The sequence below is a fragment of the Echinops telfairi genome, unplaced genomic scaffold (genome assembly GCF_000313985.2).
Source record: "Echinops telfairi isolate 266 unplaced genomic scaffold, ASM31398v2 ScPeMD7_7473;HRSCAF=8511, whole genome shotgun sequence".
NCBI classification, from domain to species: Eukaryota; Metazoa; Chordata; class Mammalia; order Afrosoricida; family Tenrecidae; genus Echinops; species Echinops telfairi.
In genome coordinates this window covers 9,338,401-9,356,836 of record NW_022111377.1, presented here as the reverse complement: position 1 = coordinate 9,356,836, position 18,436 = coordinate 9,338,401, and the positions used below count along the sequence as shown (strand labels likewise).

The 18,436-nt window shown below is 41.2% G+C and overlaps 1 protein-coding gene across 1 annotated transcript; it reads right to left on the bottom strand.

Annotated features, from left to right (window-relative positions):
- Window positions 1-5,071: 5,071 nt before the first annotated feature.
- On the bottom strand, window positions 5,072-17,568 carry LOC123521171 (zinc finger protein 615-like). Its single transcript, XM_045285612.1, has 6 exons — window positions 17,457-17,568; window positions 16,428-16,494; window positions 13,671-13,865; window positions 10,493-10,619; window positions 6,311-7,795; window positions 5,072-5,584 (listed from the first exon to the last, which is right to left on the bottom strand). The coding sequence occupies exons 3-6, from the start codon at window positions 13,683-13,685 to the stop codon at window positions 5,559-5,561; spliced, it is 1,653 nt and encodes a 550-aa protein (XP_045141547.1). The 5' UTR covers window positions 13,686-13,865; window positions 16,428-16,494; window positions 17,457-17,568; the 3' UTR covers window positions 5,072-5,558.
- Between the last annotated feature and the right edge of the window lie 868 nt (window positions 17,569-18,436).

Below are 18,436 nucleotides of genomic sequence, written 5' to 3'. Positions count from 1 at the left end.
TGATAAGAGTTGTATGAGCCCCTAATAAAATGATTTAAAATAAAATAAATACAAATAACATAATATAATATAAAAAATAAAATAAATATAAAATTAAACAAATAAATATAAGTAAATGACATCTAAAAATATTTATGAGAAGCTAGATGGACTGGATAGAAACTGACTGCACTTGTGGGAAGAGATGGTAGAGAAGCTCAGTATCAGCAGCTAAAATGAAGCTCAGGGCCAGCTGGAACAGCACATCAATCGTTCATTTATAAGCTCAGGTGAGAGCTGAAGAAAAAAGTCCTTGATAGCCAGTACACAACCTTGAGAATATTCCACCTGAATTTCAAAATTATCTCAATAACAGATTTGAAGCATTGTACTCTGACAGCAGAAGACCAGATGAGCTGTGGGAAGACATCAAGCACATCCTATATAAAAACACAAAATCAAAATGAAACTCACTGCCACTGAGTCACTACAGTCTCATAGAGACCCTAAAGGGCAGGGCAGAACTGCCTCTGTGAGCTTCTGAAGCTGTAATGTTTCAGGATGGAAACCTTGGTTGCTGCCAGAGCCCTGGAGATGTATCCACCACCATTCCATCCACAGCACTTTGCACCCACTATCCTGTGATATTCCTGTGTTCTGCATCATTACATGTGGCTTCCTAAGTCTGAAGAGGGACTTATGGATTAGTATCTTACTTATGGACTTGAGCTGGCCTGGGCTGGGATGTTTACTTGATATACAATTACGCATTCATATAAAGCTCTTTCTACATATACATGTGTGTCACTGGAGCTGTTTCTCTAGTCCACTCAGCCGAATACATATGGACTATCAAATTTCATTAGAAATTACTTGTGAATGTAATGTGAACGTTGGTAACAAGAATCAGTAGCTGACAAACACAACCTTGGGGTAGAAGGATTCTATAGATTTCCTGAGGAAAATGAACAACAAAGGCATTCAGGCAGTGATGTTAATTTGGAGGATTCAGAGTACATGGGTTCCTCACAAACAAAACTCAGAGAAGTGGAAGAGGCTCAAATAACCCATTTTTTAAAAACCGTTTTATTAGGGGTTCATCCAACTCTTATCACAATCCATACCTACATCAATTGTGTAAAGCACATTTGTACATATCCCATTCTTCTTTACTTAATTTCTAGAGGGAAAATGACTTCTGGGTGTAGTAGGAATCATTGAAATAATTGGTATAACTGTGACTTTACACCTGAAAGTTTTTCTCTTTTGTCACTGATGTCCCCTGTTAATTTCTAGTGGGGTTTGTCTTCCTGGATTATTGCTGTGACATATAAATGCGAGAACCAAGAGACCAGGGGACTTCACTTAAACAGGGATCCTCCTGTCCTTTTATCTTTTATAATCTACCTATTTCTGTAATCTGGCCATGATGACCCAGAAATTAGGGCCCTCTTGGTGCCCACCCTACAATTTTTTTTTCCGGGGAGGGGGTGGTGGAGAGCAGGTGTGTGATATATATGGCAGACAAAAAGCTATCACCTTTTATCATACTCAGAAACCAATTTTTTTCTTTTGCAAAATCTGCAATTAGTTTGAGTAAAATGAGTGCCACCTGAAATGTAAGTTTTTTGCCCCTTGCAGTGGTACAGCCAATTCAGCCTCTCCCAGTCATAGGAAGAAAGAAGAGTTTTGATTTAGAAGGTATCCCAGTGAGGAGACCACAGTAGTGCAAAACAGAATGTCTGTCGTGTCATGTTTGAAATCAATATGCGTACAAAACTCATACTATTGCTTTGAAATGTACACTTTGAGGAGTCATCTATAGATATTTTACATTAACTCAGGTTTCAGAGTAACCATGGGAACCGTCTGTTGCCCACTAACAAAGATACAGAACAATGGCATATGAATCAATTCCAACTCCTAGGGGCACTGTAGGGTCTGGATTGTAAATCTTTAGAAGGCAGAATCTTTAATCATTCTCTCGAGAAGCTGAATTTCAGGCGGTCAATGCCCTACCCACCATGCTGCTAGGGTTTCTATATGCTCATAGCAATTAAACCAAACCAAACCAATCTAGTACTGTTTTAGATTCCACGGGGGTGACTCTGATTCACTGTGACCCATTGTGCACAGAGTAGACCTGCGTTTCTATTTTCAAGGCTGAGACTTTTAAGAAGTCATTCACTACGCCTGACTTCCAAGGCATTCTGGGTGAGTTTGAATCACCAGTCATTTGGTTAGCAGTGCAGTGCCTAAGAACATCTCCCAAGCTCCCAGGTCTCTTTCATCACTAAAGGATGTAACCTCTTTCTACCCCACAGCTGATTTTGCCCCTTCACGGTGTATTATTATCCGATGTCATATCCTTCTGTCCTCACAAAGTGCCCTTTGTTCCTTACCCCATTCTAAATCTTCTTCTGGACCCCCAGCATGGTTAACAAAGTGTGCCAAGCAGGCAGGTCTCCAGATAATGTTAGAAAATTTCTACTCAGAGCCTTTGTTGAAAACTAAGCGTAGTGCACCACCTAGCCTAGGCCCTCAGGAGCCAGTCACCAAGGCAGGCTACCCTGCACTTCCCAAGGAGTCAGACCTTCCCCTGCCTTGTTAAATCCTGGCAGGAAGCAAGTGCCCCATTTACACCTGCAGAATCAAAAGACCAAGCTTTGTCTTGTCTACACAGCCATAGTGAGTCTCCTCAAAATGTCCCCTTTAGGTCTTGAAAGAGGTACCGCCCAGGAACCAATGACCAACCCTCTTTAGTTTTGTCCCTTACCCCATTCCCTCCTGCCTCCCAAAGTTAGGAAAAGATTAATGCTTATCTTATGCTCTGTAAACCACTTGCTAAAAGGAATGCCGAGGCCTCAACCCTCCCTGCTTACCCACTGAAAGTAATGTAATACCCTCCTGATTGCCAAACCAGTTTGGGTTTTTGTCCTTATAAACCCAGCCTGAATATCATTTGGGGCTTAAGGGAATTTCTGAGAGACTTGAATCCTCCCAATGGCCCCCAGCTAAAATAAAGACCCCAAATCTGGACATAAATGGCATTATAGTGGTTATTCATTTCTCACGACACACAACATATCCAAAATATTTAAGACAAGTCTTGCCACCCTTTCCTCAAAAGAGCATTCTGGTCATATTTCTTCCAAGATAGATCTGTTTGTTGGCCAGGAGCCATAGAGACACAATACACCACAGAACAACACTGTTGCACGGCAAAGATAGACTGTCAGACATAATGGAGGAGGCACACTCAGCAAAGGCAAGATAGACAATTTGGACATGCTGAAACTACATCACTTATGCACACCAAAAGACTGCAACATGAGAAAGCCCACAGACTGGGAAACAATTTTTACCAATGACACATCGGACAAAGGGCTAATTATGAAAAAAACTACATCTCAATAAGAAAATAACAAGAAACACAATCAAGAAATGGGAAAAAGATATAAACAGTTCACCAAAAGTGAAGTACAGCTGAGTAACACATGAACAAATGCTCACAATCACTAGCCCTCAGGGAGATGCAAATTAAAACCACAATGATATACCATTTTACTCCCACAATGCCAGCCCAAATCAAAGAAACAGAAAACAACAAATGCTGGAGAGGACATGGATCAATTGTAACACAGATATACTGCTGGTGGACATATAAATACATACAGCCACTGTGGAAAACAATAGGGGGTTACTTAAGCAAGCAGAAATTGAAATCCCATATGATCCAGCAATACCACTACTAGGCATCATGGATTTCATATACACAGAAATATATATATAAAAAATCAATTACAAAAGATAAAATTTAATTTAAAAGAGGATTACAATAGATTTAAAATGAGTCAAAAGGAGCTCAAAGGATAAAAGGATAGATTTTAACCTCACTGCATCTGCAACAATTCACTTTCCAAGGCATTCTGCAGGACATAGCAAAGCCATTCACATTCCTGGTCTAGGGTGAGAGTGTTTTTCTTCAATTTTTTTTGTTATTAAATACTTTTATTGGAGGCTCTTATATTTCTTATCACGATAGCCATCCATTGTGTCAAGCACATTTATACATGTTGCTATCATTTTCAAAGCATTTTCTTTCTACTTGAGTCCTTGGTATCAGCTCACTACCCCCCTCCCCAGCCCTTTCTCCCTCATGAACCTTTGATAAGTTGTAGATTTTCATATATTACATCATACTCTGTCAACCTTCACCTACTTTTCTCTTTTTCTTCATTTTAAAGACTGAAAGTAAGTTAACATGGGTCAAAGGGGACATCAAATGTAAAATCAGATTTGTCTTGTTATCAATGTATATACACACAGGATGCATCTGTCAGGCTTTCCCAGGCTCTGTATTCATAAAATTTTCTGCAGGGTACACTCTGTATCCTGCACTCATACAATGAGGCAGACATTTGGTTCAGCCCTCCTGTCTTATTAGTGCATCAGAGCTTATCCTATGAGCTTTGTGGAACATCAAATAAAGCATAATTCAATAGCAGAGTCATTAAATGCATACGCACTGCCACATTCACAGTATTCATATGGTTTCTCTGCTGTACAAATCCTATCGTCACATGACTCCTTTCTGGTTAAAGGCCGACCCACCAGAACTACATTATTCAGGATTCCACTGGTGTTTACTGAACATGAGAGAAGCCACAGAAGGCATATGGAAAATCACTATATTGCCAGGGCTTTCCTTCTGCATGAAATCACTGACCCGTCCGTATGTAGTGACAATGACTCCCTGGGGCGAGCTTTCCCAACTTGACTGAATTTAAAACTTTTTCATTTTTGTGTGTGCATGTCAAGAAAAACTTAGAAACACAAGTAAAACTCACAATAGCTACATGGTAACTGTCCCATATGTACCATATAAGCCGAGGCACCTAACTTTACCACAAAAAACTGGGGGGCTTTTTCTGCATAAAAAATGTGCTGAAAAAACTCAACATATACTCGAGTATATAAGGTAATCATTGATGAGACATGAGCTCTTCTTTTCACAAATTTATTGATTTAAAATGTTACGGTAAACTGGTTTTCCATTCAACAATTCATACATTGATTGCAATCCCTGAGATCTACCAGCACTCTTCCCACTTCTGCCCTCCCTGTGTTTTCATTATCCATCCTTCCTTCCAGTCCCTTCTTGCTTTCAAGAGTTTTTATCCACTAGCAAATGCTGTCCTTTTGATTTTATGTGCTTGGTTATTCTGAGGTGTGTGTACTGCTTGGATGTTATTCATCCCCACCAAGCCTGTATATCTTTTGGCTGAAAGCTGAATCAGAGGGGAGAGTATAGTTCCGGGAGTGAAGAGTTGCTAAGGGCAGAGTCAGGATTCCACGTATCCATCAGACCAGTAAGCCTAGTCTATTTTATGATTGGATTTTGTTCCACTTTGTGCTCCCACTCTACTCAGGCCAGTCTTTTGTGACCCCTTTCAGAGTAATTAGCAGTGGCAGCCTGGCACCATCCAGTTCTTCTCGTCTCACGGTTGTGGAGGCTGAGGTTTGCTGTGGTCCATTCATCATCTGGACTAAATGTTCCCAAACGTCTTCTATTTTCTTCATTCTTGTTTATTTTGAGCAGTCTCTGGAGGGTAACAAAGAACATGCAGGTGGGGCAGGCACTACTGGCACCTGAGGGGACAATCTACTGCTTGGTATAGCTGTGATCCAGAAACACCAGGTCCAGCTCTCTTTTGGGCACTGAAAACTGGAAGAGCAATGAGGTGTCCTTGCACCATGGGAAGGTCTGGACGTCCCTCTCCCCACACCAGTGGACATGTCAGTAGAGGGACAGCAATTCAGAGCATGGGTAGGCACATGATAAGTTACAATCGTCTGGTCTGGGAAAGCCTGGCCAAACCCTAGTGCCTCTTTTATTGAAAGTTTTGTTATACTCACCCCATTGAAAGGTTTTCTCATTAAGAATTTTCTCATGTTGAACAATACTTGACTTTCAGATAAGATTTTCCACATTTAATTCAAGCAAAGGGAGTCTTTCCTGTGTGTAATGTCTGATGTGCTGTGAAGCATTGTTTCTGGCTTAAAGCTTTACCACACTCACCACATACATGTTTTTCTCCAGTATGAGTGTGTAGATGAGTTTTGAGATGTGAAGTCTGAATGTAGCCTTTGCCACATTCACCCCATACATGGGGTTTCTCTCAAGTATGAGTTCGCTGATGAACAGTCAGTGCATTCTTCCTGATAAAGGCTTTCCCACACTCACCACATACATGGGGTTTCATTCCTGTGTGAAATGTCTGATGTGCTGTAAGGGATTGCTTCCAGCTGAAAGCTTTACCACACTCACCGCATACATAAGGTTTCTCCCCAGTATGAGTTCGCTGATGAACAGTGAGGTCCTTCTTCCAGATAAAGATTTTCCCACATTCACCACATACATGGAGTTTATCCCCAGTATGAGTTCGCTGATGAACAGTGAGAACATACTTCCTGATAAAGGCTTTTCCACATTCACCACATACATGGGGTTTCTTTCCTGTGTGAAATGTCTGATGACTTAAAAGGGATCGCTTCGAGCTGAAAGCTTTTCCACACTCACCACATACATGAGGTTTTTCTCCAGTATGAGTTCGCTGATGAACAGCGAGAGCAGTCTTCCTGATAAAGGCTTTTCCACATTCATCACATACATGGGGTTTATCCCCAGTATGAATTCGCTGATGAACAGCGAGAGCCTGCCTCCAGTTAAAGGCTTTTCCACACTCACTGCATACATAAGGTTTTTCTCCAGTATGAATTCGCTGATGAGCTATGAGTTCATCCTTCCTGATAAAGGCTTTTCCACAGTCACCACATACATGGGGTTTATTCCCAGTATGAGTTCGCTGATGATCAGTGAGAACAGTCTTCCTCATAAAAGCTTTTCCACATTCACCACATACATGGGGCTTCTTTCCTGAGTGAAATGTCTGATGTGCTGTAAGGGATCGCTTCCAGCTGAAAGCTTTACCACAGTCACTGCATACATAAGGTTTCTCTCCAGTATGAGTTCGCTGATGAACAGTGAGAGCATGCTTCCTGGTAAAGGCTTTTCCACATTCACCACATACATAGGATTTCTCCCCAGTAAGAGTTCGCGGAAGAGCAGTGAGATCGCTGTTCCTAGTGAAGCCTTTCCCACATTCACTGCATACACAGGGCATCCCTGCTGCATGAGTTTTCTGATGTTCGTGGAGATATGATTTACTGTGATAAGCTTTACCACATTCCAAGCATGTATATTGTTTTTGACCTTTATGAGCTGTTCGATAATGTGCAGTGAGTTTGAATACTCTGTCGAATTCTTGCCCACACTGTCTGCATTCATAGGTCTTATCTAGTACATGAATGATCTGATGGTCACAGAGGAAAGACTCCTTGATGAAGGGCTTCCCACATTTATCACCTTTGCCTGGTTTTTTAAATTTGTCAGATTCCTGACCCTGAATGCATTGTGACTTCATGCTACTGGACTTTTCACACGTAGAGAATTTCATTTCAGTACAAAATTGGTCTTCTTCAACATTCAAAAAAGTTTTCTCATCTCCAATGAGCACAATTGACTTCTTTATCTTGCTACTATTTTTTTTACTTAATACTGGAATAATTAAATCGGGTTTTACTATTTTTTCATTTATTCCAAATATCTCATAATTTTCCTTTAGAGGAAAATTGTTTTTGCGCTGATGAAGAATATTTTCCAATGTATTGAATTTATAGAATTGCTCAGATCTGTCCATGCTCCTTTCATGTTGCAACTGATGGAGCAAATGATCATCAACTTTCAGGATCTCTACAAAAGAACAGAACATTGAAACTTTTCGTTTTGATTTGCAATGGGCCCCTGAAAACACGCATTGATACAAGGTAGACCTTTAGTGACAATCCTCATTGGAAAGCAATTAAAATAATATGCTTAATATTTCCTGCCCAGTGGTATAAATAAAATTCTATAACTAGTACAAATGGTAAAAGCAAATACTGTAGAAACCATATTGAACGTGAAAATAAAGAATGAATGCAGATTTGGTAGTTGCTTAAATAGTACCATGAAAGTATACTAAGAATGTATATACACGGAAGACTGAGACCCATAGGCCACAGGGGTGGAAAGTCTGGCTAATTTCAATTGCTAGAGGTCAGATGAATTCATTCCATCAATCTTTACTGAAAGACAACTCAGTACTACACAAAGTTGGGAAAATGAAAAATGCAGAACGTTCTACTTGGGTGAAAACAATTTTCACAGGTATATAGGAAAGGCATTATGGTACACAAACATATTCCTTATATTTATGGAGCCTGTATTCTAGCTCAAACCACTCATCTTCCAGCATTGTCCTGCGGTGGCTTGCATGTTGCTGTGGTTCCGGAAGCAATGCCAACCAGTATTTCAAATACAAGCAGGATCCCCCCTTGGAGCCAGGGATTAGTGGAATTTCCAGAAATTCAGACGGGGAGGAGAACCAGGTGATCTACGTTTGGAACGTGAGCCCCTCAGGTTTAATAGCTCTGAAACAACTGATGAAGTACTAACTTCTCAAACTACAGTCAACAGTAATGATGTGAATGCAGTAAAGCTTTGGGGACCTTCAGTGGGTGACACGGCATGACTGAAAATGAGAAAAAATAGCTGCAAACATACACTAATAATTGAAAGACAGAATATATGAGGTATTATCAAGAAAAAATACAAGTTGTCAAAAAAGAGAAACATTTAAGGGTTGATAGCGTAAGTATTATTAACTTTTAATAGACCGGTACTAGCTATTTTTAATTAGATCAGTGGTTCTCAACCATCCTAATGCCATAACCCTTTAATACAGTTCCTCATGTTGTGGTGACCCCCAAAACATAGTTATTTTCGTTGCTACTTCATAACTGTAATTTTGCTACTGTTATGAATTGGGCGACCCCCAAAGGGTCGCAACCCCCAAAGGGTCGCAATCCACAGGTTGAGAACTGCTTAATTAGATAATCAAGTGGCTTATAAGACTCAGATTTACAAATTCAAGAATAGTGTCATATTCAACATCAAAATGTACATTGCAAGATCTTTCCTGAAATACAATTCTGTCAGTGGTAGGTTATGTTCACATGCCTGCAAGTAAGACCAGTTACTACAAATGTTATTTAAATTTTTCCAACACCTGTTAAAGCAAACAGAAAGTGTGGGATCCCCATCCCCACTGTTGAACAGGTCTTTAGGAGCAGCGTGTGCAATTAAGGAAGATAAAGCAAACAGCAAGACAGGGGACAAGGGCCTCATCTGCAATGATGATTAAGAGATCGAGGTCATTTAACAGTGAGTTTATATTGTATTGCGGTGGGCAAGCCTCCAGCAGACACATACCAACAGAATGGGCACAGTGTGAAGCTGGGATAGCCTGATTCTTTTAGCGCAGGGTGTCAAACTGGAGGCCCGCGGGCCGCTTGCGGCCCCTGAGGTAATTTTTTGTGCTCCACGATGCTCTGAAATAAAATGTAACGAGGGAATTGTGTGTATGGTATTGCCTTGCTCTCCCCTAAGCGCTATTTTCTTCATAACAATTTTTTCTATTTTCATTTTATTTCAGAGCATCATGGGCCACAAAAAATTACCTAGGGGGCTGTATGCGGCCCGTGAGCTGCCAGTTTGACACGCCTGTTTTAGGGTAACACTTCATGATAAGTATCAGGCTGTGAGAAACTGAAGACCAGGAGAGAGCGCATGCAGACAAATTTTCTACTGTCAGGAGTAACGAAGCCTGAAAGGCCAGGATTCAAGGTGGAGGGAAGCCTTCACATTTGTGGGTTGGAGAAGAGTCTAAGTTACACTGTCTTAATTAAAAATCATGCCAATCACCTCCACAATATCCTCTCATTACAGAGATATCTTAATGGTACCTCATAGAAGCACAAAGTTAATTATTATCTGCCACCAGCTTTATCTATAGCAGTGGTTCTCAACCTTCCTAATGCCGCGACCCTTTAAAACAGTTCCTCATGTTGTGGTGACGCCCCAACCATAAATTATTTTTGTTGCTACTTCAAGGGTCATTCAACCGCCGAAGGGGTCACAACCCACAGGTTGAGAATCATTCATCTATAGGAACAGACATGTTATTATTGTTCACCCTGCTCAGGGGAAAGTCACCAGTACTCAGCACTGATGCAAAGTTACTCAACCAATGAGCTCAGGGACCTCCAGGGTAAAGATACAGACCACTATGTTAGGTGGGTGAGTAGGGGTGTGTGTGTGTGTGTGTGTGTGTGTGTGTGTGTGTGTGTGTGTGTGTGTGTGTGTGTGTGTGTGTGTGTGTGTGTGTGTTGTACACCTCAAGACTATATAAGTTGGTGACAGCATTCTCTCTCTATCCTGCTCAGACCTGGCTTCAGACCTGACTGTACCCACTAAGCCAGGTCCAGAGAATGCAGTGAGGATCTTCCTCTTTCAGAACACCAAAGACAATGCAAATGTTTGCATGCATAAGATAGGAATTCTCCTCACCGATGGACACCAGGTTGCGATAGTTCTCCAACATCACATCCTGATATAGAGTCTTCTGAGCAGGGTTCAGGAGCTGCCATTCCTCCCAGGTGAACTTTACCGCAACATCGCTGAATGTCAGTGATTCCTGTAGTAAGAGGAACTTATTTAATGAAGTATCCTCCATTTGAAGGTTTTAAAAAATGTATCTTATAGTAAAGAAAGCAAAACAGTAATAAAAACTATTCTGTGCTAGTGCATTTCCTGATGTGTGGTAACCTGAGGACCTGGTAGAAAGTATTTGACCTTATTTCTACATTTCAACCACAGCATGGAAGACAAGCCCTATTTAGAGAAAGATCTCCATTGATCTGAGATGGGAATGTTTTCAAATACATGTTCCCCAGGCTAAATAATGTGCCCCCGCAACAGCACGCCATTAAGGAGCAGCCTTAAAGGGCAACCATAGTAAATGAATCATTTCTGGGTCTAGCTACTTCACTATGCCTGAAGGTTATTTGTAGATTAGAGCATTCAGGTAATATAGCCAGCTGACCATACTTGTAGTAAGCCCCTGGGCAGGGTTCGGAGTGGGGATTAGGGGTTTGAAGTCAACTAGTACTAAGTCAAGATGGTGACTCACCTCCTTGCTTGTTTATTATGGTACCTGCTTATGATAGTATCCATTGTCTATGTATATGTTAACTGTATGACATGCATGTCTTATGAAAGTACCCATTATATATACGTAGTATATATACATATGATATATTCAATATATGTGTATATTGAAAAATACATTCACTCTCTTAGGCCTGACATAGGACCAGGTTCCCCTGTGCACTGCTATCTGTCAGTGGCTCTTTAATATTTTCCACAATCAAAAAGTCACTCCCGAGGACCGTTTTGAGTGTTGGGGACACCCATGCCCCAACAATAATGTACCCACTCATAAAATCAGAATTGTGAGTAGCAGTGAAATTATCCAAATGGGCTAGAAATAGCTCAGACTTCCACACAGTAGATAAGGAACAAGTTCACAGTACATTGTGAAATGGAATGAGGAGTCCCAGCAGTGTCACCTTTATGCGAGACTATGTGCCTTCAGTGGCCATAGGTATCAGGCTCAGTTCAGAGGTGGAAGGTCAAACATACCTCAGCTCTCCAACATTTTTTGTCAATTCTTACACAAGTCATTCCTCCCACACCACTCTTCATATCTCTTCTAGATTTAATAATCCATTGTTAAGGCCACACAAAACTTATAGATGAAAGTGGTTTATTAATGAGCAAGGTACAACTCAGGATGGGAACAAGAAGCAACAACCAGGACCAAGATCAGAAAGCTCCTAGGCAAAATCTTCCTTCTGAGTGCAGAACAACTTTCTAGGCTCTTAGAGGCCACCTTAGGAAAAGCACCTCTTGTCTACTTTAGGACAAATTGTTCTCCGCCACCTTCGGACAGTTTTGTAACTTTAATTGCAAAGTCCTCTTGGACCTGCCATCTTTCATCACATGCCCTCCAATGGGCCCTTCCTAGTTTCCATTGGCTCGACCTCTGGAGCCCCCTAATCTTGCCTAGGCAGGGAAGGTGCTAGGTTGGCCCAAGAAGCCATCGTGGAGAGAGAGAGAGAGAGAGAGAGAGAGAGAGAGAGAACTGTCTGCAGGCATGGCTGAGAAGAAACAATGAGACATTGGTCTGTCTTCTGACCTGTTGATTTGGTATTGATAGCCCCTGAAGTCATATAGTTCAGAATGAACCCATGGATTGGGGAGTCCCCAGCTTCCAGAAACTCAGGAGGCATGTCCTTGACATCCCTGCAACTGGGAGCCCCCTGTGTGACCTGATTTGAGAGCTTCCTCCACTCCATGAGCCAACAGCCTACAGTGTGACCTTTCAATGGGGGTCCCTCAGGCCCTGCAACCTATTATCTAACCAGATTCAACAACTTCACCTTGTGAGGCAGTGAACTGACCTCATGATCTGGTTCATCAGCCCTTGCAAACACATAAATGAGAACCCTCCAGACTAATACCTGACCTATGGATCTGGGACTCACCGGTTTTCATATACTGAAGACTTATTTCCTTGATAGCTATGTAGATTTGTGAGATACTGCAGAGCAAATCGTGGAACATCTTCAACCTCTACCTCACAGGGACTGGTCCAAATGAACTGTAATATTCATGAGTAGGAGCTGTACCAACGGAGATAATGACTAGGGCAGAAAAGACAGTCACCGAGCCAATGGTGACGGATCCAGAAAGGGCTTTTAAGCCAAGATAGTGAGACAGGCAGGCAAGATCAAGAGGAGGATTATCTCCTAGGAGCTGAGAGGAATCTACAGATATGGAACGAAGAAATGAGCCTACCTTCAAGAGGGACAAAATGTCTGAGTGGAACAGAGAACAGGCCTTCCCTGAAGAAGGGCAAATGTGCCTACATGGTTCTTTAATGGGAATCCCAATGTGTAGCCTATTAATTCTAATAACAAATTACACTCTGTTACTGAATAAAACTTGTACCTGTGACTCTGCACTGTAATTTCTACATGGCCACTGCAAAAACTTAATGAGCTGAGTAGGAGGGGGCTGTGGGAAGAGAATTGGTGTCAGAACTGGAAAACTATTGAAGGGTATAGATATATTTAGGCTCTGCCTCATATGAATCAGGGCTGAGGCTGATGGTTGATTCTCCCCTACATCTATAGTTAGAGGAAGTGAGAAGCAGTCTACCATTTATAAACTACTATTGCTGCAAAGCCCATTTTAGATGCATGAATGAGAATGCTGCCATTTGGGAGAATATGTAACACATCACCTTTAGAAATAAGCATTAAAGAGACTTACTCCGACACAAATCCCATGAAATACTGAACTCTCCTTCTTGAACTAGGCATAGTATATCATTTGAATGATTCTCATGGCTTGCCCATAGAATAATGAATTGTGTGTTGGAAGATAATTTCATCCAAAGAATCCTCAGGGATATATTATATTCAATGTCAATAGTTTAGATTTAATCTTATGATCAATATATTCCTAATCTTCTCCAGCCAATGTTGCAGTCAGAGTCAAAATTTATTTCTAACTTCTACTATTTTAAATGTCCATTTTTCCAATGAACTGCATCAGTATTATACAGGCTTCTACAATTCCAGTAGGAAATACAGAAAAGGATAAAACACATCAGAATCACCTGAGCCTTGGTCATTTTCTTTGGTCCTTAGGACACTGCCGGCAACTGTCATGCTCTATTTTTGTCCTCCCTGGATCAGCTGTAATGATGTTTACATATTTCAATCTCTCTTGAGGACATCCCAGAAATAATAATTCCCAAACCAGGCATTTCTTCCTCCTTCCTCTAAGCTGCTGGTGATGAACAATCTGCAGGCTGATGAGAGAATACAATGTGAGTAATACATAACCTACATGTAGGTCCAGATGCTGTTACTGTTCTGTCCCTCTTCTCAACACAAAGTCCCCAACACTGTTAACAATATGCTTGTTGATGACGGAAAACATGCTTATACCATGAGCACTAAAGTCTAAAACTCCTAATTTTCAGACATGCAAGTAAAAGATGACTTTATTATAAATAGAGATTAGACAAAAAGAAGAAACAAAAAAGCTGGATCCCTACCTCACAGCATACAGAACTATCAATTCCTTACTGTGTGACTCTGGAGAATGGCAAATCAATTGACCTTGAAGTTGAGTATGTTAATTAAAGCAGCTGCACACATTTTAAATGCCCTATTTAAAGAGCTATTATAAACTGAAGATTATTTTCTAGAGGAACCATAAATTGTTCAATCACTTTAGAAACACTTTAAAACTCACCATCGAGTAGAGTTAGACATATAAGCAGCCAATAGGAAACAGAATAGAGTTCATGAGACTATAAAGCCATGACAGGAAGCTAATGAGTTTGTACATCTGACCTTAAGATTAGCAGTTCAACTCTCAACACAGGTCAAAAACAGGGCTCCATGATAAGCACTATTAGGTTGAAATTTATATATATATTTGGATATGAAGTAGTAAGTATACATAACGCCCCCACAGTGAGTGCACTTTTGAACCCCAAGACAAATAACCTTTTTTTTTTATTGAATCACTTTATTGGGGGTTCTTACAGCTCTTAACATAATCCATCCATCGTGTCAAGCACATTTGCATTTCTGTAGAGGAGAGTACAAAAAATGTTGGGAAGCAGCCCAATAGGCCTGACTCCTAAGGAAGCGCTATTGTCAGTGTCTGAATATATGCTTTCATTTCTGCTTTGTTTTCCCCTCCTGCTCCCAAGTTCCTTTACCCTAGACAGATGTAGGGAAATAAGGAAAAAGTTGTACCCCACTATTTTGCAAATCTAAATGCAGATAGCATTGCAAAAGAGAAATGGGGACTCTGCTACCTTTAGACAAGCAGAAGTCATTGTCTAGCGGTGTATACAGATCACAGCGTAACGTTTATTTAATAAAAGCAGTCCCTGAAAAAAAAAAAATTTTCTACTGGAGCCCTTGATATCAGCTCCTCATTGTTTCCCTAGCTCCTGCACCCTTTCCCCCACCCCCACATGAACCCTTGATAAATTATAAATTATTACTGTTTTCATATCTTACATCTTCCACTGTCTCCCTTCAATGACTTTTCTATTGTTTACCATCCCCCAGGGGGGATGGGGAGGTATGTCAAACATTGTGATCAATTCCCCCTTTCTCCCCACACCTTCCCCTTCCCCTCCTGGTATTTCTATTTTTATTTTTGGTTCTGAGGGTGTTTATCAATCCAGGATTCCTTGTGTTGCGGGCTTTGGCTGTAGCAGTGTACATGTTCTGCTCTAGTCAGATTTGTAATACAGAATTGAGGTTACGATAGAGGGGATATGGGAGGAAAAATTAAAGAACTAGAGGAAAGTTGTACGTTTCAACGGTGCTATACTGCACCCTGACTGGCTCGTCACTTCCTGTGACGCTTCTGTATGGGGATGTCTAATTATCTACAGATGGGCTTTGGGTCTCCACTTCGTACTCCCCCTCATTCACATTGATATGATTTTTTGTTCTCAGTCTTTGATGCCTGATACCTGATCCCATTGACACATCATGATCACACAGGCTGGTGTGCTTCTTCCAAGTGGGCTTTGGTGCTTTTCAGCTAGATGGCCGCTTGTTTATCTTCAAGTCTTTAAGACCCCAGATGCTATATCTTTTGATAGCCGGGCACCATCAGCTTTCTTCACATTTATTTATGCATCCATTTTGCCTTCAGCGATCTTGGTGAGCATCTTGGAATGCTGGATTATTAGAACAAAGGGTTCTTGTGCTGAGGGAGTAGTTGAGTTGAGGCCCAATGTCCATCTGCTACCTTAATACTTAACCTATAAATATATGAACATAGATCTATTTCTCCATCCTCATAAATATATTTACATATGTACATGCCTGTATTTAGACCTCTATAAATGTCCTTTGCCTCCTAGTTCTTTCCTCTATTTCTTTTTACTTCCCTCTTGTCCCACTATCATCTTCGGCCTTTATTCAGTTTTCAGTAATTCCTCGTGGTCACATTGCCCTTGATTAAGCCCCACTAGGCATCCTGTACCCTCTCCATCAATTTTAGTTCACTTGTTTCCCTTTTCCTTGGGTTGGTTGACACCCCCCATCCTTTCTCCCACCACCTCCTCTCCCATGTCCCCCCCAAAACATCGGTCCTATTATTTTCTCCTCCGAATTGTTTATCCCGTCTATTTTATCTAGATTGACTTGCAGAGTCAATAATAAGTACAAAAAGAAGACGAAGCCAAACAGGCCAACGAAGGAAGACCCACACAGAGCTCAGTGTTTGGTTTGAGGCTAAGGGGCGGGGCGCGCATTTAATCACAGAACGAAAAAACCTTTGTAAAATTTGCCAATTCAGGACAGAAGCTACGGGCTGCAGGGCCTGACCTTACCTGCAGATATGGCTGTCAAGATGCTGTTCCAAAAAACTGTACGTTGAGTCATTTGTGATCCTAAATTCTGTTTGGGTACAAAAGTGACCCCTATGTCAAATATAATTTAAGGAGAAAATTTATTGAACTTTAAGAGACAACAAAAGACACACACCCACACATCATATATTTAAGGGCCATCAGCACGAGATCCAAATAACAACTTAGGATTCGCAATCAGGACCATGGATAAATAGGGCATAGAACAAAAGGCATGTCACAGATCACAATTGGTAGCAGAGCTATACACCACAGATACAAGTGGGACTGCAGCAGCAGGAATGGGACCATGATTAGGACATGCATATTATTACATAGAAGGACTTACACGATTGGTCCAGGGCCTTCACACAAAGCCAATCAAGGCAAAACTCATAACAATGACCCCTGTTCTGTCCTCAGTAAGGTAACCTCCATCAAGGGTACACCTAGGTAGGCCCATGGAGAGGGGCTAGGTGGAAAGGCAATCTACTTCTACGGTATTCTCTCTGAAAGGAAGGTGATCTACAGTCTTGGTTAAGGACCAGAAGGAATTCAATGGAGGCTTAATCAAAGTGGGGATGCAGCAAATGGACAATGAGTTGTCACTGTCAGCACCCAAACCTAAAACCCAACTCACTGCGATCTAGAGGAATCTGATTACAGTGACACTTTAGGAAATGGTAGAACTGCCCCGTGTGGGTTTCCAAGACTGTAATTCTTTATAAGAGTAGAAACTGTCTTCCTCCTGAGCTGTGACTTGGAATCTTGAACTGCTGACCTTGCAGTTCAATCTGTAACCGGTTCCTAAGTCACCAGCCTTTTATAAATCGGAGTGCTCAGAATTTAAGTTCCAACACAATTATAAACAGCTAGTTACTCAGTGAATTCTATCATTCAGAGAGATGCGCAAAGACCAGGGACCCTGACAGGCAGGACAGCCCAGGGCCATCTGCTTCCTCTGAAGCTCCTCCGCCCAGCCCTGTCCCCAGGAACCCCAGTGTTGCTCACCCTGTTAAGAGTCAGGTGAATGGATTTGGTTCACAACCCAGTCAGAAGTTGAAATCCTTCCTTGTGATGCTGAGCTCCCTAGACTGGACTGTATTTCTGTAGCGAATTTTTGTTCTGAAATAGAAGAGGAGACGATGTTGCGAAAGGCATGTCCTTCTTGCACTAAAGAGTGGCAACCCCTACCCCTAGCATCAAAACCATGTTCAAATCTAAGAGCGCTTGCATTAAACACAGAGCCCACTCTATCTTTCCAGAGAAATTGTACTAATTTCTCAACTATCATTATCAACTTTAGATTCACTTCCTATATACGAAATATTTATTTTTAGAATAAAATAGAAGCATCTAAGGTCTCAAAATTCTCAAGCTCCAGTGAAGGTAAGTATCTTTTCACCAGAAATCTAACTGAAAGAAATATTTTATGAAGAACATTCTTTATAGGCCCATAATGCAACTCAGAACATAACCCTCCACATATTTGGCATTGTGATCAAGCTGAATCATGCTCATATGACACTCTAACCCAGTCTGAGCTTTTCATCAAGTTTAACCTGCTCGATTCTCCTTGCATCCTGTGTATTCTTTACAATATCTATTGTATGTGAAGAAATGCCTATGGTTGGGTGGCCCAATGGAGTGTGGAATGAACAATGGAGTGTGAAAACTAGAGAACCTTGTTGCAGAGGTAGACAACAAGAGACAGAAGGACAGCAAAAGGACATCCTAAGAGGTACCTTGGCCAAGACAAGAACTAGGAGGCAAAGGGCATTTATAGAGGTCTAAATAAAGGCATGTACATATGTAAATATATATATGAGGACATGGAAATAGATCTATATGCATATATGTATAGTACTCCCTCATTGCAAGAATACTTTGTTCTATTAAATTGGCATTCTATGATGCTCACTTTCCTGACACAATCACTGAAGACAAAGCAGGTGCATAAACAAATGTGGTGCAGAAAGCTGATGGTGCCC

Bases quoted from the DNA above. Each gene is read 5' to 3' on its own strand.
- LOC123521171 (XM_045285612.1), bottom strand. The intron at 7,796-10,492 runs GTGAGGAGAATT...GTTCTTTTGTAG, and splicing joins TCGCAACCTGGTGTCCATCG to AGATCCTGAAAGTTGATGAT. The intron at 5,585-6,310 runs GTGAGTGTGGTA...GTTACCCTCCAG, and splicing joins GGAGAAACCTTATGTATGCG to AGACTGCTCAAAATAAACAA.